This window comes from Chanos chanos, chromosome 1, assembly GCF_902362185.1.
Source record: "Chanos chanos chromosome 1, fChaCha1.1, whole genome shotgun sequence".
In the NCBI taxonomy this organism is placed as follows: Eukaryota; Metazoa; Chordata; class Actinopteri; order Gonorynchiformes; family Chanidae; genus Chanos; species Chanos chanos.
In genome coordinates this window covers 15,742,211-15,767,246 of record NC_044495.1, presented here as the reverse complement: position 1 = coordinate 15,767,246, position 25,036 = coordinate 15,742,211, and the positions used below count along the sequence as shown (strand labels likewise).

Below are 25,036 nucleotides of genomic sequence, written 5' to 3'. Positions count from 1 at the left end.
AGAGGGCCTGAACTAGGGGTGTCATCAGTCCAGTATAGGTACATATCAAACGGAACCAGCACTTACAACCTACACCCACCACCCACTCCCCAAAAAGAGAGAGAGAGAAGTGGGGAGGGGGGGGGGTGGCTCATTATAGAAAAGGCCCCATCACTCTCATTTTACAAAAACTCAAACAGTCTTGAATTACCCTCTAGATGCTAATACCTGTGGTGTTTGGAGAGCAGTCCAATTGTAGCTGACATCTTAATTGGATAGAAATCTAGAACCCAAAATCTAGAAAGCTTTGTTCTCCTTTCAAATGACCACTGGGACTTAGACAGGAGGGTTATCCAAGGACACAGTTTAGAGGACCACTGAGCAATAATTCTCTACACTTTATACTGAGCTGCTCTAACATTTCAGCTGATGCCTTAGCTGTCCTGTGGACAGAAGTATAAGTCTTTAAATGGAACAATCATATTTAGGGGTAGCTGCTGTTGACTTTGGAAAGGGAATATTTGTGCCTCTGCCCCAGTGGCTCAATCCTATCCGGTCAGGTCTCAGTATGTCTGAGACGGCTGCAAGCAGCAGAGTGGAGACTGCACACAATCGACCTGAGTTTTAAACAGATCAATCCAGTAATTACTCAAAACTTATTCATTAATCTAACCATGTACCAAGCTACATTGTAGGGCAGCTTTAGATCATATGAATGCTGAGGTGTTTCTGAGGGAGAGTCTTGTGTGTCTGTGTGTCTGAGTGTATGTGTCTGTGTGTGTGCATGTGTGCGTGTGTGTACGTGTGAGACAGCGAAACACTGTTTTTGTGTGTTTGGGTAGGAAACAGTATGAATGTGAGACCTTGTTTTCTTAGAATGATCTCTCTGTAACCCTGGAATAGGTCTGGCTCTACCCATTTACTCTTCTCCTCTTTCATCCGTCCCTCTGTTGTGATGAAAGAGCGAGCCTAGGTTTTATTTGATTCCACATCTCTTCAACTTGAGCGATATTTTCCGTCAGCAGTGAAATACCACCACATGTGAGATGTGCACGTGTGGAGTAAATCAACTCCTCTCTCTCTTTCTACCCCACATACTAGAGAAATCAAGACTTTCACTGGGAGAGAAAGAGAGAGCCGACTATAATTTAGTGCAGAAAATACCTGCATTCCTCTGTGAACTGATTCACTCATCCTGATTCCCAGCATGCCTTGCAGCCAGAGGGCCCAAATACAGGCCCTGCAACAGTTTTAGAGAACACTCATGAGCATGCCACGTGCGCATGCACACACACACACACACCCCCACACACACACACACACACATATTCATAGAGAGAAAAAAAGAAGAGATAACTAAAGAGTGAAAGTAGGACAAAATGATGAGAAAATGACTTGAACACTGTGCAGCATCATTTGGACCGTGTTCGACTCCACTGCCTGTCTTGATATTTAATAAAACTAAACATGCTGCACCTCAGTATGTCTCTTTACACCAGTGAATGTCCTTGTTAACCACATGTTTCAGAAAAGCTTCAGTGCATATACACAAAGCAGCCATCAATCCACCAGACTGTCTATTAGTCTGATAAGAGTGCTTCATGTGCCCCAGGCTTCTTTTATAATCCAGCAGTCTGTCTTTTACAAGCCCTTCTCGCCCTGCAAACGCAGAGTGTCGATGAGCTGCTTCTCTTACTGTAAGCATGGTCTTTTACAGCGCACAGACAGCAGGCCACAGAATACATTTAGTCTCACAGCTCAAGTGTGGAGTTATTGATTAGGCTTCAGCTGTTTCTGAAACTTAGGAAGTGCTGTGCTAAAATGTTCTCACAATTACAGTTATGTGGGGAACACATTTCTCTTTGAGGTTTTAACAGACTCTCAGACTTATATACACACAGATGTAGAGACCCATTAAAACAGAGGTATGTATAAATTCATCCACAGACATGCACTTTCACTTTCTAGCTTTCTCTCTTTAAACTCTTGCCCCCCCCCCCCCCCCCCTCTCTCCCCTTCTCTCTCTCACCCCCCCCCCCCCCTCTCTCACCCTCCTTCCCCAACCCTCTCTCTCTCACACACACACCGCATGCACACACACACACGCACAGCACAGCACACACATACTGACAGGTGATGGTGGCAGTAGCAGCATAGTGAAGTTAATGAAGCCCAAGTGCTGTGGGCGGATTGTGGTTTTTATGGCTCTTTTTAAAGACGTGAATATAAAAGAGTCAAACGGAAGCCTTTTATGAGTCACAGGGAGACCGGGGCTGCTTTTATGTGTGGAATGGCAGCCTATGGCCTTCCCCCCTCCCCTCTGGGGGAAGACCTCTTTCATCTTGAATGTCATTCTCTCTACCTGCCACAGGAGCTGTGCCCTAACTCATCATTCGCCATCCATTAGCAGGCTATAGTTAGCTCGGGACAATTATTGCCAAAGGGGGGCAAGTTGAGCACTCTGCAGCAAGCAGAGGATTCTGGGAACTCACTGAGATTTGGAAAGAGCATGTTTGAACACTTTATTTTACAAGGGTAATGCTTGACCTGATCGAGTTCCCCGATAAAATGCGTCAATCACACAAAACCAGATAGGTCGACATTGGAATATTTTCATGTTTGTTTGTCTCTGAAATGTAACATATATAAGATTGAGAAAAATAATTTTGTCTCTTTGTCATGTCTGGTTTTTGGAGACGGTTAAGGAACTAGAGCACATCGGTGACCTTGAATACTGAAAGAGAGAGAGGCAGTGCTACCGGCAAAGACATCATTACTTATTTGGAGGTGAGAAACACTCTGAACAGGAAGACAGAATGAGATTTTTAGACAGGAGAAAATTTGCTATAGACAAAGAGACTGTGAGGGGAGCTGGCAGACAGCCAGTCTGACACGGTCCAAAAAAAAAAGACTCAAAGAGAAGGAGTCACAGAGCATCTCATATGAAAGACATGGAACAGCAACCTGATGTCACACTCCAAAACGCAGACTTGGAGGAAGACAAGAGTCTGAAAACAGCGCTTTCCTAACCCACGTTTTCTGCTGCTCCTGTCATTCTCAGTACTCACTAAAGGTGGTGCTAGGGCTACAAGAGTCTGTTTGAGAATGAGATATTGTGTTTGCGTGAATGATGCAGAACAAGACAACTTGTCATAGAAGCCCAGTTAAAGCTTTCTATTTAGACTTTATGTTAATGTTATGTTCTTACTCAGTGTTATGGTCTGAAAGGGCCGATGTTAGTTTGTGGTTTGCTGGTTCATTCTCTCATCAGAGCATTTCCTCTGCTTTTCTCTGCTTTCCTGTTTCTCTCGCTTTCCAGAACCTGCAGGTGTGGGTCACTTCTCACAATCTCTCTGTCTGATCTCCAACAGTTCTGCTCTCCATCTGTTGAACTTCAACCTCTCACATCAACAACAGACCTCACTATTTACTCTCAGCTTTATGCCAAAATCTCAAACACATTCATATCTTTTTATTGTTCTGTCTTTCTCTTGTTCTTTCTCTCTCTCTCTCTCTCTCACTCTCTCTCTCTCTATCTCACTCATTCACTCACTCTCACTCTCGTTACTTGTCCCTTTTGCCTAGGGTGGTTTGGGACTTTCCCCTTTTTTTTTTGTTCCTGCGCATAAACTGTAGAGCCTTTGAAAGTCCCAGACTGGCTTGTGTGCTCAGGGCAGAGTTTCCCTGTAGAGCTCCTTTGATGATAATGGCTTTCTGCTCTCTGAGGCTGTATTCCAACTCTATCTAGTCTGCTCAATCCCTCCCCTTTTCTCCTTCTACCCAGGAGAGGAACACTCTCTCTAGGCAGTAAGCAGGGTGTTTGACCACCTCTTGGGACGGAAGACAAAATATAAGAGAAAGTGAAGATGAACGGGGTGAAAACAGGGATGTTCTCACTTTGTCTATCTAGGGCTGGGCAGTATGGCCTAAAATTTATATCATAGTATAATTTGAAGCACAGATGGTAACGGTTTTTCTTAAATGCTTCTGAAGGGGTAAAGCACTGGTACTGCACTGGCCACTGCATGACAGCTATTACTGTACTCTTTACTGTATTACTAGGACATATTTCACATAGTACAGAGGTATTTTAAGAACATTTGTTGTGCAAAACTGCAATAATAAATAGAAAAAAAATACAAAACTTTGTATTACCACCCCTTGCAAGCGCTGTCGTCCGACACAACTTGCAGATTGTAGTTTTCTGCGCGTTGTCTGACTTTTTAAACCTGAACCATGTCCATATAATGGAAGTTGTGCTGGCCTTTTTTACCAACTCCTCCTCTTCGTTGTGTGCAGTGCTTTCAGCCATTTCTTCATTTCCAAACAAAGCAGCATGACCTCTCACGTTTTACAGACGATTTGCTGGCGCAGACTGATGATGACTGATGATGTTCGTCTCAATAAACATTTGTTTTTTGAAATTACACATTTATGCCTATTTTTTCTCTTGGTTATGGCTTGTATATGATCATTCTTCTAAAAAAAAATCTTTTTCTTCTTTCCGGCAGACTAGGCACGACTTAGTGCATAGCTGCGTACGATGGGTGTAGTTACGTCATTGCCACTTTAGATCTGTGAGGGCTCTGCCGATCAGCATGGTATAGTCAAAATTCATGCCGTAGGGCAAATTCATACCGTCAACCCCTGCATCTATCTATATGTATGTGTGTGCATAAATAAATGTTGTTGTTTTTTTCTGTGGATCACTTGTCACTTTTATACTTTTGATTCGAGCTGTGTAGGTTTTATTTAATTATTCCTTTATTATCCTATCAGACTTAAGTGTCATCAGAGGGACAGAGAGGGAAACAAATCTGCTTTTCCAAACCAAAGAATCCTTTAACTGTGTGTGATGAGGGCTAAATAGATGAGAGAGGGGGAGAGAGAGCGAGCTGCATCAGCAGCCACACGTAAAGAGTAATGTAAACAGTGTTTATGTGCTTTATGGCCTGGAAATAACAAGATGCCTTAAGCTTGCTGCTCAACTCTGGGGAGAGAGTTTCAAAGATTTGTTAGAATTTGTCATGCTAGCAGCGGAATTATATGTTAATGCTTTATTCTGTCTGTGTCAGGTCAGTACACCCCCGCATATGCCCATCCTATGTCCTCTCAGCTCTCCACTGTGTTTCTTCAGGATGTAAAGAATCAGTCTATTCCCAAGGCTTTGGTTTGCTGCTTATTTTTTTAACACTCTGAAGTTCATCATTTGGTACAAGAAAAAAATCTTTCAAGTGCGGGATAAAAGGAAACTGGACAATCTATAGACCCGGAGGACACCTTGATGTGTTTTACTTTCTTTTCTCTCATTCTCTTTTGTCGATGTGTCAGTGAAACCAAACCCAGGGCCAGGTTTGCAGAACTGTACTGACTGTTCTGTGTGTCAGGCAGCTTATGTCAAGAACATTGGAACTCAAACCAGATTGGAAAAGTTGGATAGGACAAGATGAGAATCATATCCTCATGTTGCTTTCCGACTGCTCCTGTCTCTAATAGACTTCCAAGTGACTTTTATTGGGCCTGTTTGTGTGCTTGTCGTGTTTGATGTTGCTGTGTTTTTGGCTGTGTTTGGGCCCTCCAAAGCCAGAGAGCACAGGCTCCTGCTGCTCACTTCCTTTTCCTCTCTAAACACACAGCCATTACCCTTCTGAAAAGTGTAGGCATGTTTGTGCCCCCTCCTTCCTTGCGGCAACATGTAAAGACTCTTGTGGATCTCTGAAGCTTACATCTGCTCTGAGGATGAATCTTTCTTTCTCTTTGTCTCTCTTCCTCTGTGCCATCCCACCCTCTGCTTGCTCTATAAAGGTTACATCGTCCTACCGTTTTTGGTTTTCTGTTTAACTTTTTTTTTTTTTTTTCCTCAACATGGACATTAACATGGACATTAAAAAAGAAAAAAAGAACGCTCTGTTGCCTTTATTTGCCCACGTTGACTGTCATTTGAGACTCTATTCGAACCACTACTGTCTCTACCAAATGGCTAATTTAGAGGATGGGATAACTGTGAACATAGGTTAAATTAAACAAACTTTAATCTCTGCCCATCTCTCAAAGAATTGCATTGATCTAAGGAAGGAGTGTGTGCACATGCAGAAATGTCAGCTGTCATCTCTCCTCTGCAGTGGGAGCAGTGTTTTGGGTTTTCTCAGTCTCATTTGTGTTCATTTCCTAATTGTTTGAATGAGCTGTAAAGTGGCAGATGGATTCCTCTGTGATCTTCCGCCTGTCCTATCCAATCATGATGATCAGTCATTTGGCTTTGATTTGACCATCCCTGAGGTGTCTCTCTGTGGCCTGGATCATTTGGACACCAAATGCATTAGCATAATGAGATATTGAACAAAAAAGGATTATTGTCACTTTAAATCAAGCCAAAGTGATTGCGGTTTGCCCCAGTAATGTCAAACTGAAAGTGTTGGAGCCAGAGAAGAGAAGTGTTTAGTCAAAGAAGATGAAAAATGATAAAAATTCCTTTTTGTATCTTCTCCTACACGTCATGCGGTCTGTCCTCACCCCTCACCCCTCACCTCTCTGAATCTAGATCTTCCCGTAATTGCTGACATCAGTGGCAGAAAAATCCAGTTTTATTTGGGACAGATGCTTTGGGTTTCCTCTCAGGGAGAGAATGATTTTCTTGAACGGTGGAAGAAGAAGGAAAACAAATAAACAGCTGAGGACATAGCGATGTGCAGTTCCAGAGGAAGATGAGTGTTAAGATCTGCCTGATGTTGCTCTCTATCCCGATCCTTAGGGTCAATACAGTGCTGACAGACCATTGGCTGTTGTGTGTGTTTGGGTTTGTGTGTGTCTGTGTGTGTGTCTGTGTCTGTGTGTGTTGATAGTGTCTCTGAAAAGTTAGTATAAGTGGTTTTTATAGGCATTTTTTAATATGTGCTCATTTTTCTGTGGTGATACAAATTGCATTCAATTATTCTAAGTGTAAAATGCTGATTGTATGAATTCATTCTCAGTTTCAGGAAGAGTTACGGTTGCGGGGTAGTGTCTGTGAGTGTATGCAGTGATTGTGGTTAGATTGTGTGTGTTTATGGATGTGTGTTAGTCACTGTGATAAAATGATAGAATCTTGGTCACAGAATTAGAGAGGAGCTGAACCGTAGTTTATTGTATAGCAACATACATCAGACAGAAATTATTGAGGGTACTAGAGTAGCAGTTCTTAGAGCGGTTCATTTCCCTAAAATATTCAAGGTGTTATATATCAGTTGGCTGGCTAAGTAATCTTTGAGTACTAAACCTTTGATTATTTAGGTGGTTTTAAATATTATTATTATTATTATTTCATTTTTAATATGACACGATGCAGTGTATAGGCTTTTTTCATGTTGGCAACTTACTGGTTCTTTTAATAGAATAAAATAGAACAGTGATTCACCTCACTGTTGGAGTTAAGCGCTGTTTCCAGTTCTAATGCTTGTGTGTGTGTGTGTGTGTGTGTGTGTGTGTGTGTGTGTGTGTGTGTGCTCTCTCTCTCTCAGGACTCCCTGCGTCAGAAGGACGAGCGTATTGAGGAGCTTGAGGAAGCACTGAGGGAAAGCGTCCAAATCACGGCGGAGAGAGAGATGGTGCTGGCTCAGGAGGAGGCAGCGCGCACACACGCCGAGAAACAGGTGAGAAGTCAACATCGTGACACTTAACACAACAGAAAATACTCTAGGTAAAGATTCTTACATAGAGCATGTTTGGAGTTTGGGGAGGTCAGTGAGACTTTGTCGTGAAACCCGTGCTCTTTATCACCCAGTACACAATTGCTTCAACTTCTGCTCTGTCCTTCTAGCATTCTAGGGGTTTAGATACTGTGTAATCTGCAGTTTTTAATGTAAGTTTTCTTGAAGCAGGAGATTTCAGCACTAGACATTTGTTATTGTGCTATTTTGTTTATCAGGGAGACATCAGTTGCAGACTTTTAAACTGTAAACTTCAAACACATTAAAATGTTGTTACTCATTGACGGAATCATTGTAACTGCTGATATAGGATATTACATATTTGGGATAGTGTTATGTCAGCTTTGTGACAGAGTTTGAGTAAAATTTAAGTTAGAACTTATTAGGGTTCTAATTCTTACATGGTACAGTGTACCTTTAACTAAGACCTCCTTTGGAGCAAACCTCTCTTTCCACGTTGGAAGAAGTCACTTCCAGTGCATCTAGCCAAATACATTTATTGTTTCATGTCAAGTTTGACCTCACACACAAGGCAACCATCTCACGAACTGCAGCTCTAATGGCTTTAGCCTTGCTTGCTGTCTTTGACCTTGTGTGTGTGTGTCTGTGTGTGTGTGTGTGTTCTTTCATGAACTAAGAGAAGGCCTCTTCTGTCACAGTGCATCGCCATGCCAATGCACAGAAACATGCCAACCACTAATCACCATGCCAACCATTCAATTGCCAAGCCAACCACCAGTCACTCTGCCAGCTCCCCAATTGTCATGCCAACGCAGAGCTGGTGTAGAATGTTCATGTGGCCTGGGCTGAGTGTGTGTGTGTTTGTGTCTGCAGTCAGTCTTCATTTAGAAAATAAATAGGTTTCTTTGTGGAGTCCATTTCAGCCCACTTTAGTGGAGACGCTTTGAACATGCACGCACACAATCACACACGCACACCAACACAAATATGAGTAGAAGTATGTGCTGCGATGTGGGCAAGTAAATAAATTTTCGATAGGTGTTAGAATAGATCTGAACACTTGAACATGTGTAAAATAGTGTTAAAAGAGAACTGAACAGTCTAAGCAGACAGGTGGTACTGAGCACGTTTTAGGTTGCAGGTCAGCGTTCACACCATGCAAAGGCTTCTCCTCCCAGTACAGTTCTTCTAAATGACATTTACTAGATTACAGCCCGGCTTGTCCCTATGTCTCTCTGTCTCTCTCTCTCTCTCTCTCTCTCAATCTCTGCTCATACTCGCTCTGCTTGGTCTCTCTCTTTTCCTCCCTCTGTCTAAGCTCTGCGGAACTGGGGAGCAGCCAGAAGGAGTTTGAGACTCGTGAATGTGTCATGGTGTAAGACTCCCTTCTCCCCTCGTCTGAACTGGGTGGACCTCTCACTCGGATGCCCGGGAGGTTAATTAGGACTTGGCTTTGGTGGGAGCCAGGGGTGGTGCTAAACCAGCCTGGTTCCATAGTGTGCTCAGGGAGGAAGCACATCTGGGCTGGTACCAGTCTGTGCAGCCCAGCACTAAAGCCCTTTACCCCCATGGCTTTATACTGGCCCAGGTTCTTCATTCATTAGCTGTACCACACTTGACTGGATTGCAACTACACTCACACCTCAGGCCCAGGGACTTCAGGCTAGACTTTGAACGTTTTACTAACCCAACATTCAGTGGTATTTATGTGAACTCAAGATCAGTTTGACTAGATGGAACATTGCACAGGCAACACATACATTGACACAGACATGGCCACAGTGCCCTTGTGTGGTCACACTCCTTCTGCTCCTGCACACAGAAACACACTCACTCATTCATTCTGAGCTCTGCTTTCAATTTCCGCTAATTGCCATTCTTTTGTTGTTGTACCACAGGACTGTGTTTGACTCTGGTTGGACCGAGTACAGTCTCTGCACAAGTTCGCTGTCAGTGAATGAGTATGTGGTGTATGAGAGTACGAGCGAGACTGTTCTCTGTTAGCCTGACACACAGGAGACTCTGGTCCAAAGAGCCTGAATGTGCTTCCTGACACTGTAAAACACAGAACTGTAGTGCATTGTATTCTGTATGAGTTATGTGTGTGAAAGGAGAACAAGACAGAATTTGCACTCGGGGAATATCTGTTAGGTTTGTCCTTTTGAAAGTGTGGTGACATGATATTGTGTGTGCTCCTGTCAGCTTAAACAAAGGTTGAATGCCATCCAGGCAGCCCTGAGAACCACTTTCTCCCTTTCTTTCTCTATCCCCACTCCATGCTCCTCTTTCTATCCTCTTACACTGATCCCATTCAGCACTAACCGTTACATTAAACTGAGTCCCAGCAGGTTGTCTGGTTTAGTCCCTGCATGCCAACATATCCATAACGAAAGGCCTCATGTCCTTATGAGTGAGTATGTTTTCTGCCAAAGCCCACACTGACTAGCTGTGTAATGAGTGTGTAATTACAACCAAACATCCCCTTCACTGAGAGAAAAGGCCATTTTCCCCTGGACACACACCCCTTGCTGTGTATAGACACAAATCCCTCAGCCCCACAGAAGGATTTACTGCCTGAGTGTGTGGATGTGACTGTCAGCTCAGACTTAGGCTCCAGTGAAAACGTTTGCGCAAGACCACATAAAAACACATGTCCCCCTTCCCCAGACGTGATTCAGTAGTCAAATGACATGCTTCATAATGTTTCCTGAAGGCAGTGGACCAAAGAAAGCCTCACCCCCTCTGGATGTATGTTGACCAGGATGGGGGGATGTCTTGTACTACCAACTCTGCTCTGTCTCTGGACTGGTCACACCTCACTCTTCCTCTCAGTCTATGATTTTTGGTCATTAATCCTGCCCTGGTCATTCTGCCAGTACATTTATTTTACATTGAAGGGCACCATATGCGTAACTCATCTTATACAACTCCATCATGTAAAGTACTAGACATGAAAAAGAACTTTTTGTACAGCTACAGTATACACATCATATTTCATTTATTTTATCAAAGTGTCTGAGCCCTGGAATCCTCCTTGTGCTTCCAGCTACTCCATGGTCACCACCCTGCTCTCCTACTGTCTGTCTTAGTCTCTTTTCCTGCCTCCAATTTTAGTTTGCATGATTCTTTTTTTCTTTTTTGGTTCAGAGGATCACTCTGGTTCATTCTGTTTTTCCACTTCTTCTGCTTTTCCTGTTGGGTCTGCTTTGATTTGGCTTCTTCTGTAAATTTTCTCTTTTCTATTTCTCTTGTGTTGCCTTTCTGCTTCTCAATGCCTGTCAGACGTTGTTTCATGAACCAATGCATGACTCCAGCCACGCCGGCTTTAAGTGGTTCAAGGTATGATATGATTAATCATCTTTTTTAGTTTTCTCTTTATTTTTTTTTCTCCGCACATGATTTCAGCCTGCTATTCAAATGCTGTTTGATATTTGTTATCTTTTCTGTGCCTCAAACCATTTTCATCACTTCACTGTGTGTGAGTGCACATAGGAGCATGCGTGTGTGTGCTTGTTTAATCATTGCGGCTTTTGGTTTTGAGCCAATCAAAACTTTGCAATTGGAAGCTTAACCACTGTCGTGGGACAATTTATCGGCTTTTCCCAGTTGACCTATCCAGCGGATCATTGTTTTGGACTCAAGACTCATTTTATTCTCTCTTCAAAGAATGATCCATTATGGTACAAAAACTGTATTTACTCTCCAGAAAGGACTGTCTTTGGTCTTTGGAAGAATTCATGCTCTTCTTCCTCGGTGAGATATATGGTCTACTCTGCCACAGGTGTCTTGAGTGACTGAAAATGACGCCTTCAAGTCAGTCATTTTCCCATTTTATGTCCAGAGTGAACACTCTCCTTACAACAGGCTGACTGAGAGAGGAAGATAAAGCGCAGCCTAAGCCTCACTTTTTAAATGTAAGAGCAGGTATGCACTGTACTCATGTTTTTGTGTAGTCATACTGTATGATTGGCAGAAATAGTCTTGAATAGACGTTTTTGAAATATCAAAGCGTGTACAAGGCTGAATAACTTGGGTCTGCTCGGAGGAGTAGGAACACCAGAACCCATCAGCAGTTCCCACTGCAGGGAGAAGTCTGAAGGCAGAGCGGTGACTGCAGGAGGAAGTCTGAAGGCAGAGCGGTGACTGCAGGAGGAAGTCTGAAGGCAGAGCGGTGACTGCAGGGAGAAGTCTGAAGGCAGAGCGGTGACTGCAGGGAGAAGTCTTAAGGCAGAGCGGTGACTGCAGGGAGAAGTCTTAAGGCAGAGCGGTGACTGCAGGGAGAAGTCTGAAGGCAGAGCGGTGACTGCAGGAGGAAGTCTGAAGGCAGAGCGGTGACTGCAGGAGGAAGTCTGAAGGCAGAGCGGTGACTGCAGGGAGAAGTCTGAAGGCAGAGCGGTGACTGCAGGAGGAAGTCTGAAGGCAGAGCGGTGACTGCAGGGAGAAGTCTTAAGGCAGAGTGGTGACTGCAGGGAGAAGTCTGAAGGCAGAGCGGTGACTGCAGGCCATAACGAGCTGTAGCCCTGAAGTCATGAAGCTGTTCATCTCTGTAAACAGACATAGAAGTTAGTCAAGAAAAAAAAAAAAAAAGAACTGTTCTTTCTCAAATTAGGATGTATTTGAAACCTCGTTAGAAAGAGCCAGGATTTTGTGATAAAATAGGAAAGGAAAAAGAAAAGAGAGAAAACACCTCTGTTAATGCTCTCCAATATAGCGAGCCAGACAAAAAAGCTCAGCACCCAAAAGGCACTAAGACCCAAAGACCAGCATGTTGAGTTTGGCTATGAACCCACCTTTGAGGACGAAACTGCTATTTTGGCAGTGAGTATCCGCCCAAAAGGGGAAAAGGCAGGATAAATAGAGAGGAAAAAAAGAAGAAAGTGAAGAAGAAAACAGTGTGCTGCTGCTTCGAGTGCTTTCATTAGTGCTATGTTTCTGTTCTTAGTGTCCGGATTAGTTTGGATTAGTCTCTGTGGATGTGATTAGAAACTCTTGAGCTTTTGCACTGGCTACAGAAAGGGCCAGGAAAGGAGGGAAAGACCTCTGTGTTCAATCACACTATCCCAGACCTGCTAGCTCCCGTCAAGGGAAAACTAGTTTAACCACAGCTATGAGCTCATTGGTCAGCACTGTGGTATTTTCATAGCGAAATTCAAGCGTGATGAATCATTTACCCTGATATTCTTTAATTTACTCAGAAATGCACAGATAGGACATCCAAAAACAAATCTCAAGTCAAAGGTAAAGGAAAGAAATGAATAGCGCTAGGAACTGTTGATTTTTTTACCGTGTTGTCCTCGACGTGAACATCTTGCTAGGGAGCTTTGTGTTGTCTTTCCTTTTAGAATCTTCACAGAAAAGTTTGTAACAGTCATTGATACATTCATTACTCCTTCACTCTTTTTTTCATTTTCCTTTCTTCATTCTCCTTACAAATTGGTAGTATCAGCTATTTTTGTTCTACTCTCTTTTTTCTTTTTTTTTGTTTCCTCTTTCATCAGCGTGTTGCCCCTCATCAGCGTTTTCAGTCATTTGGAACACCATTTTCATGCCTTTTTGAACAAGGGTTGCTTATGTTTCTTTTTTCAGGACCCCCCCCCCCCTTTTTTTTTTTATTTCAAGTTTTCTGCTGATGTAGCTCTTTTGGTGCAATATTGGTGTGCTCACCATCTTCTCTCTCTCTCTCTCTCTCTCTCTCTCTCTCTTTCTGTTTTACACACTTTTCTGCTCACATAGCGCAAGGAGGCAAGTATTCACAGCACATCTGAAACTCTCATTTTTTTCTTTGTCAGTCTTTCTTCCTAATCTACCTCATATTTTCCCCCTCTTTCTCTCTCTCTCCTCTCTTTTTCAAACCTCTGTTATTCGGATGCTCAGACCGTAATGTACTATAACAGGTCTGTTTGTAGATTCCAAAGTAAGTCCCCACACTGTAGCTGTAGCAAACTTACTTCTCTCTTAACTGCAACAGTATTCACAGATTTCACGCTGACTGTGACGACACCATTGAATCTGTTTAGTTAGTCAGGACACACATGTGAGACAGGACCAGGTGTGCTCTTCCCTCATTTATGCCACACGACCACAATACAGGCTTGTGTTACAGAACAGTACTTTACAGTGTGACTCACATCTGAACTTCATTCATATAGCACTGAGAAAACGAATGCTCTTCATCCCTTTAGAGATTGAGACATGTATATATGCGTGAGAGGTGAACGTTGTGAGACTGTAAAAGTCTGTGCACTGTCATGTTTTCTTTGTTTCCTTGGACACAGCGCAGATTCCTTGCGATGTTTTAAGAGTCACACACAATAAATGAATGAATGACTTAGATGATCAGCTTGTATGAGCTCAATTTCCAGGCAGTCTTAAGGAGCTGAAGCTCTTTTACAGGAATCCTCACCACACTGCACAGCACTGATACTAGATCTGACAAACCTGACCAGGGGTGAAACAGTCATCACTGTGTCGGAAACCCTATCAGTGCTTTGTAGGCTTACTGACACATTCATTCCCATCAGTGAGATTTTAGTGTGTGTATGTGTGTGTGCGTGTGTGTGTGTGCGCGCGCGCGAATGTGCGTGTGTCTGTGCTTGTGTGTGTGTGCGCGCGCGTGTGTGTGTAAGTGCGCAAGCGCGTGGGGACACTCCAGCTCACAGATTTTTCTGCCTACTTCCCTGTCAGGCCTCTAATTTGCTGTTCATCATTAATTGACAGCTGTGTACCCACCCCTCTTTCTCACTCACACACATACATGCACACACACACACTTTGACTTTCTCACTGCAGAGAGTTATAGTGGGAGTAACTGGAACTCCGTGTTTAAATACTTTTCCACACTCAGAGGAACCACCATGTGGGGCTCACTGGCAGGTCTCCCCTCCCCAGGGTACGCTGCTCCAGTTTGAGCTTTCATTGGTTGGTCATGTGCCTGCCCCCCGGAGGTGATCGACTAGGCTCATGGTGGCATGGCTTTCTTCAGCTATGCTGTGTAAAATATCACACGCTCTTTCATGTTAACCAAGGTGGAGGTCTCTGTGCGTGTTTTTATTCCTTTAAGATGTGACCTTGCCCTCAGCTTGGATTCAGAGAATTTTCTGGAAAAGTTGGGAACAAACACAACTGTAAATTTATCTGAGTGTTTCAACACATTCCCCCTATCCTAGTTCCTCACAGGTTCCTTAACTTAGGGTTTTGCCTTCAGCTAACTGTTTAATCAACCAGTTCAATAATATTTTTTTCCTCAGATGATTCAGTAAAGCCCCCTCAACCCCCTCAAATCAGTTGTGATTGAGATAAACAGATAGAGAGATAGACAGAGAGATAGATTGACTGACTGACTGATTAATTTTCTCACTGTTGTAACTGATTATGGGTGTTTAATCTCAACCCTGCTGTTAACTGAATGTGCCAGAGAACAAGACACAGAGACTGAAACCCGAGGACATGACATCAGAAAGGGAAAGGAAAGTAGACAGTCATAAATTTACCTGCAAAGCATTTGGATTATGTGTATGATCAGTTCTCACCAGTAGCATTTTTGTGTTGTGCATGAGACTGATGAGTTCTGGGAACAGCCTGAGTCTTTTACCAGATGATGCACTACCTCCCAGCCACCAGAGGGCAGCACCACATGGACACTATATAGTCACATTCTTTCCTGTCTTAGCTTAGAGTTTTGCCCATGACAGTTAGTGACAGCCGTTACATATGAAGATGACTGAGCCAGGGCCTTTCACACCATCTATCAGTGTGGATATTTATGTTCTGGATCTCTACGGTCTCCCCAGTGGAGGCAGGGCTTTTTCAACATATACCTACAAGTTGTCAGAGAGAGTGAAAGAATGAATATCTTATAGATACTTAGTGGGATGAGTGGGACAAGGGCGCGTGGATGAAGCGAGATATGAGACACACAAAATTAAAGTGAAAGAAGTGAAAGAATGTCAAAGACAGAAAAGTCTTAAATACTGTGAGCATCTTTTTAGTGTGTCAAAGTAAAGTGAAAATGGAGAGGGATTCATTGGAATGAATTATTGAAGGAACAAGAGATACTGCTCACCTTTGCAAAAACAGAAAAAGAATCAATCCAAGTTTTGCATCAGGTAAAATATGACTTTTACAACTTTTGGTTGGCTGAAAGTAACATCATAAAAGATATGCTTAGCAGTTTCTCAAATGGTTTTCACAAATATATACAAAGTCACCAATCCATTGTCTCAAGAGTGCAATTTTCTGGCATACTCAAGTGTGTAGTCCCTGTTCCTTCCTGTTCTCTTTCCTTGAATCTTTTCAGCATGTGGCCATTAATATTCCTTGTCGCATTATCAAGTCAGGACACTTCTAATACCTGTTTGTCTTTTCCCTGTCTCCTGTCGGTGTGTGTGGGTGTGTGTTTGTAGGTGTGTGTTTGTGCTTCTCTCTCTCTCTCTCTCTCTCTCTCTCTCTCTGTCCCCCCTCTACATCCTCTGACTGTTTCTCCTTTGCTATCCCTCTGTCTCTACCTTGCTCTCTATCTTCACGGGCGATTGCTGCTCTCCTCTGTCCTGCCTCGTCCTCTGTGTGTCTGTAACTTGTCAGTCTTTTTTCTGTCAATATTTGTCTGATTTGTGTTTGTGTTGTGGCTGTTTGGTACATTTTCTTTTTGATTTTCTGTTTGTGCGTGTCTCTGTTGTATTTTTGTCTGTTTACATGTTTATGCTTGTTTGCAACCATTTGTGTACTTGTATTTGTATGTTGCCTGTTCTTTTGTTTGCTAGTGTCTAATACCTGTATTTAATACGTGTCTAATACCAATTTTTTCTGTTTCATTTACCTGTTCCTTGCTTGGTTTGTTTATTGCTACTTCTCTCTTGCGTCTGTGTGTGTGTGCGCGCCACGCGTGCGTGCGTGTGTTTGTGTGTGTGTGTACCTTGCGTCTTGTGTGCCGGACAGATGGAGGAGCTGCTTGCGGCCATGGAGAAGGTGAAGCAGGAGTTGGAGTCAATGAAGGCCAAGCTGTCCTCCACACAGCAGTCTCTGGCTGAGAAAGAGGCTCATCTGACCACACTTAGAGCAGAACGCAGGAAGCACCTGGAGGAGGTACTGGAGATGAAGTAAGTCACACTTTTAATAATCTTCTTTTACAACTTTATTTTTCTTTCTTTTCACATGTGATGCTGAGGCTTAATACTGAGAATCCATTTAAGCAAAAGCTGGTTTCTAAAAACCATTGACACTCATTGGTAATGACAGTCATAACAGAGCTTGGGGAGTGTTAATACGATGGCCCAACACTAGATCAGATTAGTAGTTTTCATTTTGGGAATACCTCTAAGATCATAATTCGGTCTCAGGTCTCAAATTTGATTAACAGGTTATATCGTAATGACACTTATGTTGCTAATAATGTAAGGTTAGCAGTGAATTTCCTTTTTTCCACTGTCTTTATTTTTTATTATTCCAGAATTTTGCTAAAAAACAAATTGTCAAACTCATTTAATAATGAAATAATATGGAATGAGAAGGGCATTTCAGAGTTGAAGGTTATGTTATTATTGTCTGTTCTCTCCTTAGTTGTTATTACTGAAGTTTTGACAGGGATGGGTTCATTCACACTCCCCTACCATCCCTCTCTCTCTCTGTGTCTTTCGCTCTCCCTCACTCTCTCACGTTCTATCTGTCTATCTCTTTGCTCTGTTGTCCTGCTGTCCTCTTTTCTCCTTTTTTCATTTTCTACATTTACGCCTCTCTATAACTCTTTTCTTACTTATCTGTAAATATCACCCCCCCCCCAACTCGCTCTTTCTCTCTCTGTCCCCCTCTACCTCTTCAATTCTCCTATGTCCTCCTCAGGTTTTTCAGTTTGCCTTACATAAGATAGAAAAGCATGCATGTTATGGCCACACTGGACCAGTGGTCCAGCACAGAGACTTCATCAGGGGCTGGCTGATGTTGCTCCTTCCCTGATATGGATACTCCTCTGGAGCTGTAGTCTGTTTGGACCCTGGACTTTGTCCTCGCATAAACCTTGAAATCTCTCGCCTACTTCTGCAACATTCCAGTTTGTTTGAATGCATGACTCAGAGATATTCATCAAGAGAAATCAACTACAGAAAGTGTTTGTAAATCAAAAAGAACCGTTAATGGATGCCGCACATCACTATGGACATGCAGTGAGTGTAAGTTTGTAACGCTGCCATTGAAATCTGAGTGAAAAACAACAAATAGTGAATGTAGATTCACAGACACATGGAGCCGTAGCAGCGTTTGCCTGGAGCGTGCGGCTGTTTGTGTTGTCGTTCACTTTGGTCTCTCGGTTTCTTAATTTTTATACAATATCAAACAAGTTTGCCATAATGGCCCTTGGTTGGGAAAATAACTCGGAATTGGCTTTTCACAAACCTTTCCACCATTTTCCAGAGGTTGGCGAAGTGATTCCACTGTCAGCCATTTCCTCGGGGAGCAGGGTTGGTTCACTCACTTGAGTTTCACTCTGGCTGGGCTCTGGGAGACAGGGCATTAAAGAAGATGAAAAGTTTGGCAGGCTGGGAAATCGGATGGGAGTCTTTATCTTGGTCTAATATGTTTGAGTTAATGCTGCATGCGGGCAGCCATAAAAGTCAACTTCTTTCACCCTTTTAATATGACAGAAGAAAAATAGCGCCAGGGCCCAGAACTATGTCCAAACTGGGCCGTAAAACCTTGAGGTCAATAAGGCCCAAACAGGGAGTGCTCTGTGTCTCCACTGGTCTCTCACTAACCACACAATAGAGGGGGAAAGAAAGAACATTTAAGAAAAAAAAACTGTGTGTGAATGGTGGATAGCGTCTGTATAATGCACAGGATTCCATGGTTCCACACTGAGGATGTTATCTTTTAAGTGTTTAGCACCTGCATGCAACTATTAGATCTTACTGATTTAGCACAAGACAGAATCTGCGTTTCGGCTGTGTGTTAATAAGAGTTTTGACAAAGTTTTTGCCATTGTGTTGTTCTGAAGTTGTACTCCAGCTGTCTGTCCCTCCCTCATTGTCCAACACAGCTGACACACGTTTGTCTCTGTCTGCACACTCCTTCTCAACCACAGCTGACAATGTGGCTCTCATTGGCTTAATGCAGCTCCTGATTTGTAATCTCCCTTCTTTCTGTCTGCCTCTCTCTCTCTTTTTCACTGAAGTAAGACCATCTGCTGATTGTCTATAGGATACTTCATTTCTCTTTGAAAAGTTGGGGGTTTTTTTTGTTTGTTTGTTTTTTTGGGGGGGGTTTTTGTAGAGAGTTGGCATTGATGAGAGACTTAATCTAAAAAGATTTTTAAATGAACAAGAGACTACTGCTATTTCAGAGTGCCTCTGTATAAGTGTAGTATTTGAATAAATGATTCAAATGACGCTCACAGTAAGTGAGTATCTGGTCAAACACACAGTTTCATACATGTATTGAAGTATTCAAGTATACAACACCTACATCAGGAGCCATATCCCAAAGCTTAGATAAAATGATGCGTGTGTTTGTGGAGGCATTGTACAGCCAGAGGAAGACACTTCCATTTTCACCCTTCCATTTCTGTTTATTTTCCAAAGCTTCTATAGCATTATTCTTTAATGTTAAAGCTCTATGACTCACCTTGTGACTTCTGCCCCTCTATGTTAACTTTCAGTCAACGCTACAGTGTTCAGCTAGTAGATGTGTGTCTACCATGTAGTGTACATACATGGCAGATTCCAGCCGTGTCCAGGTCAGTTAGGGTGTGAGTGTGTATGGAGTGTGATATTTGCTACGCTGTTCATGAGGTGCTAACGTATGCCGACAAAGTATCTATTCAGGAGGCAGGTTGACTGCTAATTGCCCCTTTTATCACTTAGGGTACTGCATGTGGTAGATAGGGAGGTCCATTACAAGGCTGAGTGCTTTAGAAAGCAAAGCTCCACACAGCTGAAGGATGCCAGTGTGTATGCACTGTAAAATGATTTAGAGGCAGCACAGTCACAGTACGGCTTTCAGAGCTGAATCCCTGCTCACCTTCACCTACCACTGAACTCTTCAGAGCACACAGGCCTTCAGCTTCACAACGTGAATAACGGGAAGATAGGTGAGCAGAGTGTGTGGGCAAAAGAGACAAACTGGATGGGAAGGAAAAACACATAAACAAACAGAGGGAGAGGGGAGAAACGCAAACAGGTATTACTGATGGCTAATTCCCAAGTTTACTGTATTAAGCCAGTACCTGTTCTTTGAATTGTGGTCCAGGGTTCAGGGTTATTCTATGGGTTAGTGAATGAGCCATGTGCAAGAGCTCAGACAAGGTAATATGAGTGAATGTTGGTGACAGGCCTTCCGTGTTTTCCTGCTTCTATTTCTGCTTGTCTTTCAGAATCCCTGCACAGCTTTTCTCTAGTGTTAAAACCCCCAGTGTATGAGAGGAAACATATTTTTAACCCAGTGAAACATGTGAGACATTGTAATTCATTATTTTAACCTGTACTAAACAGTATTTTTTTAGCTAGTCCGCTCTCTCTCTCTCTCTCTCTCTCTCTCTTTCTCTCTCTCTCTCTCTCTCTCTCTCTCTCTCTTTCTTTCTCTCTCTCTCATTCACTCACTTGCTCACCTAATCAATCAATCACTCACTCACTCACTCACTCACTCACTCACTCACTCAGTCATTCACTCATTTCGATGCTGTAGTGCAGCTCTTTTAGTCTAGGACACAATGGACTTGACTCTTTGGGAAAGGCGATGTATGATGGGCTCTGAGAATGTGTGGAGGGGATTTGTGTCTGTCTTTGGGTGGGTTCATTTTATCCTCTGTGGAAAGGGCTGAGTGATCATGAAGCATGAAGCCAGTGTCTGGAGGTCTTGCAGAAAGACGTTAGCTCTGAGGATTAGGTAGCGAGTCAGCTGGGCTATGTCTCTGAAAAGCCAAAGTGGGCAGTGGGCCGATTAGACTTTAAACATAGTATAATATGATTGGGCTCTACTCTCCTCTCTCTCTGCTGTAGAACTGGAGCAAATAGACTCAATACAGACAGATATTGAGTCCATGTGTCTGTCTGTTTTTGTTTCTTTAAGTCATGCTTCTAGTTCATTTTTAAGTTAGGATTACCTGTAGAAAAAATGTAAAAATTTTAGGCAAAAAGGAAACTTCTTTACGGCTGTAAAACACAACGAAATGCCTCTGGATCACACAAGTACAAGCAGGCCCCCAGTGAATGTCAACTTGGCTTAACATTAAATAGTCTGTTCTTTTCTTTGGCATTTTTTTCTCTAAGGCCAGTTTGAGATCAGGCATTACCTTTGTGCTGTGGACCTGTAGGCAGATCTGTAATCGTTAACCCTCATTATGAGCTATTTAAAACCTTTTTGAGAAAGCAGTACAGGTAAGGCAACGCTCTCTCTCTCTCTCTCTCTGATGTGCTGGTAACACCCCTCCCCTGAACATTGCTCACTGCGCACTGGGTCATTCTTGCAGCTGTCAGTACACTTGCTGGTTACATTAGTGTTTTTCTTTAATGATGAATTTTGCCAGATCAGCCCAACAGTGTTCAAGCAGTGATGTGTCAATCATGCAGATTTAAGTATTTTCCAATGCACAGTCTCAAGTAATTCTGCACGTATTTACGCAATATATAGGTCTTGTATAAATAAATGTATAAATATTCATGATGTACGAGTCATAAAGTTAAATATTGTTAATATATTTTCCCTTATATTCTCTTGTATATGAGTATAATTGTTGTAAATGCATTAGAGTCATTGATATCTGCATAAAGGTGAAGTCTGCTACTACAATTACATAAACATGTATGTAAACATGCAGTTCTTAGAAAGCCTTGATATAAAATGAGACTCTCATGACTCCTATGTCTCTAAAATGTATTGTCCACAGTAGCAGAAGTGAGTGTGTGTGATGTATGATACACATTTGTACTATGTGTATATAGAACACATGTTTTGTAGGCTCACAGTCTGAGGTTTCTCTGCGTCTCTCCCACATAATTCACATTGGCCCCAGCTCCACAGGGAAACACTGCTGACTGAGCCAAAGCCAAGGCTGCAATTAAATTACAATCACCCGTGCTATCATCAGCACCACCTTCGTCATCATCATCATCATCATCATCATCATTGCTGCGGTGCGGCATATCACTCTATCTTATGAGCTCACTGACACGTCAGGATGTGTGTGCCAGATACTGTAGACAGGGAAAACAGTGCTGAAATTTTGAACTTTCCCTCTTTTCCCACCTGTACACTCTTACCGTTGCCCGCTGAGTATGTGTTGTTGTACTCAGTTTCTCATTTTCCCCCCTTAAAATCGACTGAAGTGACCTTATTTATGGGTGTGCTTGGATGCTGATCTGTTTAGGATTAGCTGTAGTTTATGCCCATTCGTATATCTGAGTGGTGAAAATTTTCAGCTGTGTGGAGCGTTTGTCTTTTCTGTCTTAACTCTGTCTTTATGTTGAATAGCATCCTGCAAATCATGTCTTTAAAACGGTGTTCTGGAAAACTCACAACAGCCTCAAAAATGCAAGAGAAAAACATGTTCAAATGGAGAGAATTATGGTGTTCCAGTCCCCAATACATTAACACTGGCAGAACTAGAGAAGAGGTAGACAAATGAAAAATGGATTTCTCAAATGTAAAGCCCAAATGCTGCGTCTTCCCCTCTTTTCGGCTTTTCCCTGCGCAGACACTATGGGAATGCTCAAGGTCGGAACGTCGGGATGCGTATCCATATGTCTTATCAATGGCGTTGTGGGCTGGGGAATTGTACTCCTGCATTGGGAGTATCCTGCCAGGAGCTCCTGTCTGCAGATAAATCACCAAAGTCACACTCAGCAGGTCGGAGGCTGTCCAGCAGAACCAGAACTCTGCACTGTTCTACAGCACTGCACCGTCATCCTCTATCCTTCTTCCCCATAACAGACACACACACACGCACACACACACTCTTTCTCTCTTGCATGGGGAGAACTCAATACCACATCTGACGGTGTAGTACTTGGACAGTAGGGAGGCAGACATACTGGGTGATTTGTGATTTTGACATACCACACAGAGAGTATGTGCAGAACCTGAAGCAGTTTGATTTATATGCATCTGTGTTTGTCCTCATATGCTTGAATGTGTGTGAAAGTGAACACCCAGATTTGAATCGCTGTATCTGATAGGGAATTGTATTTGTCTGTCACCAGTAAGGCTTTCTACTTTGTTGAAAGGTTAAGACCAGAGTGGACTGAGAGTCTGACGGGATGATTCAGATGATCCATCAGGTGAATCAGACCTATTTTTACACCTTACAGGTTGTTCACGCTGTGTTCCACTGTTCATTAGGAGAACCATGACTTTGGCTTTGGATTAGGGCCTGGTAGGGTGCAAGATTATCAGGTGGTGAGTTATGGTGCTGCACAGAGAAGTGTGTTGTAAGTGCTGTGTCAGGACAAGTATTGTCAATGCCTAAAAAAACCTTTTTTTTTTTTGAATATGAGTATTGTGTATATATACAACCACCCTCAAAATGTGGCTGTTAAGCTTCTTTGTTAGCACTCTCTCTCCCTCTCTGTCTCTCTCTCTCTCACTTTTACCTTTTCCACCTGGCTTGTATTCCCCACACACACACACACCTGGTCCTGAGGCTGCTTCCTTTGGGTCAGTGTTTTTCAGACGGTGGGTTGGGAGGGGAGTGTTTAAGGGTTATGGGACAGAGGAGCAGAGCTAAACAGTGGGAAACTGGAGAAATAGCAGTGGAAAGTAGGAGGAGAGCGGAGGCGAGAGCGAGAAATAGGAATGAAGGCTCTTGTTCAGGGCAGGTGGCTGATAAGATGAAAGAAGGATAGGGGAAAAAAACAAATAGTGCAAGCGGAGAGAGAGAGAGAGAGAGAGGGATGGAACTGGCTCTGCTTCACAAAGCCAAGTACAACAGAGCGAAGCAGGGAACTGCCAAAAGACCTCTGTCTCTCTTTCCCTCTTTCTCTCTCATTCTGCCATCAGGGCTGTGATCTGTATTAATTTATTAGTTGTTGACACTGCCGCTTTATGTTTCATCATCTACACGTTCACTTTTAACTGCAGATGGATGGAGAACAGAGCAGGGGAAACAATGAGAGAGAGAGAGAGAGAGAGAGAGGTTGACAATAGTCTTTCATTCAGTGTAGAGTGATTCAGTTTTTCCCTCCATACTATACTTTACTCTTTATTTATATAGGCAGTGGATTCTACAGGTAGTAGACTACTTTTCTGTTAGTATGTTTGCTTCTGAGGTGACTTGATTCATAGTCTTTTCTCATGTGTGTTTCTTGTATCTGACTGGCTCAGGGAACCCCTTCAGAAATTGAAAAAATAAATAAATTAAAAGAAAAAAAGAAATATATATATACACACACACACACACACACACACAAACACATATATACGTATATACGTACATACGTACACATACATGCATACATACATACATATATAGATATACACACATACAAAATACCTTGTGTGTTGCCCATTGTTCAACAGAGTTAGAATTGAGAGTATGCCAACCCAAGAGACATACTCTGTCTTGCTCTTATGACTGTCCTGTTGAAAGGCCTTTAAGTCCAGCATAGCTTCAGAGAAAGAGGGACACACACAAGAGTGATGGACAGGTGGACACTCTCGGATTCTGATTCTTCTTTAATGTTTTCCTGCTGATGGACAGGTCTGTGCATGGCAAGCCCAGATGACTCATATCCTGTGCGAGGAGGCATTTTGGAATAGTGCAGAATTCCTGCTGCTGCAGGTCACCAGCGTTTGCACTCTGGAAGGAGAGTGGAATAATGGAATAGATATCAGGCATTTCATCATGCAGAGAAAGAGTGAGGCCCATTGGATTTCTCCGTAATATCTGATCTTGGAAAATTGATTTCACAAACGAGCAATTCTCTTGTTTTCCGACAGCCCCCACCCACTTTCTCTTCCTCTGTGGTTCTGTGATCTCTGCTTTATACTGCCCCTTCTTTTTTTATTATTATTGATCTTGATATGAATACAGCTAAATAAATCTCTCAGCAAGCTCACATTAACAGGCCCTTGAGGTGCCTTTTATAAATTTCCACCGCATTTGTAGTGTAAGGATCATTTTCCTTCTGAGGCACAAACACGATACAGTAAGTCTCTGTAAAAACCCAGAAGTCAGCAGTGACTGAAATGAACACTTGGTGTCAATATAAAACAGTTTCCAACAATTACAGCCCTGGACCCAAATGCTGCCCTCTCTGACCAAGAGGGAAATGGTATCGAAATTAAAAATGAAATGAGTGGACTCTCAGGTGTTTTGTGTCCTGAAGGACCCTCAGGTTTCAGTGTTGGGTCAAAATGCAGACAGATGTAGTTGAAGTCAATGAGGGCTTGTTGGAGTTAGGTAAGAGGATAGTCACACAGTGAGACTCATACAG

General features: G+C 42.8%; 1 protein-coding gene across 2 annotated transcripts in view; it reads left to right on the top strand.

Moving 5' to 3' along the window:
* Positions 1-25,036, top strand: part of erc1b (ELKS/RAB6-interacting/CAST family member 1b) — a 154,285-nt gene that overhangs the window by 67,072 nt on the left and 62,177 nt on the right. For both annotated transcript variants that reach the window (XM_030779991.1, XM_030779982.1), the window contains 2 exons: positions 7,476-7,607; positions 16,560-16,720. In XM_030779991.1, coding sequence (XP_030635851.1) covers positions 7,476-7,607; positions 16,560-16,720 — 293 coding nt within the window. The remainder of the gene's footprint in view (positions 1-7,475; positions 7,608-16,559; positions 16,721-25,036) is intronic.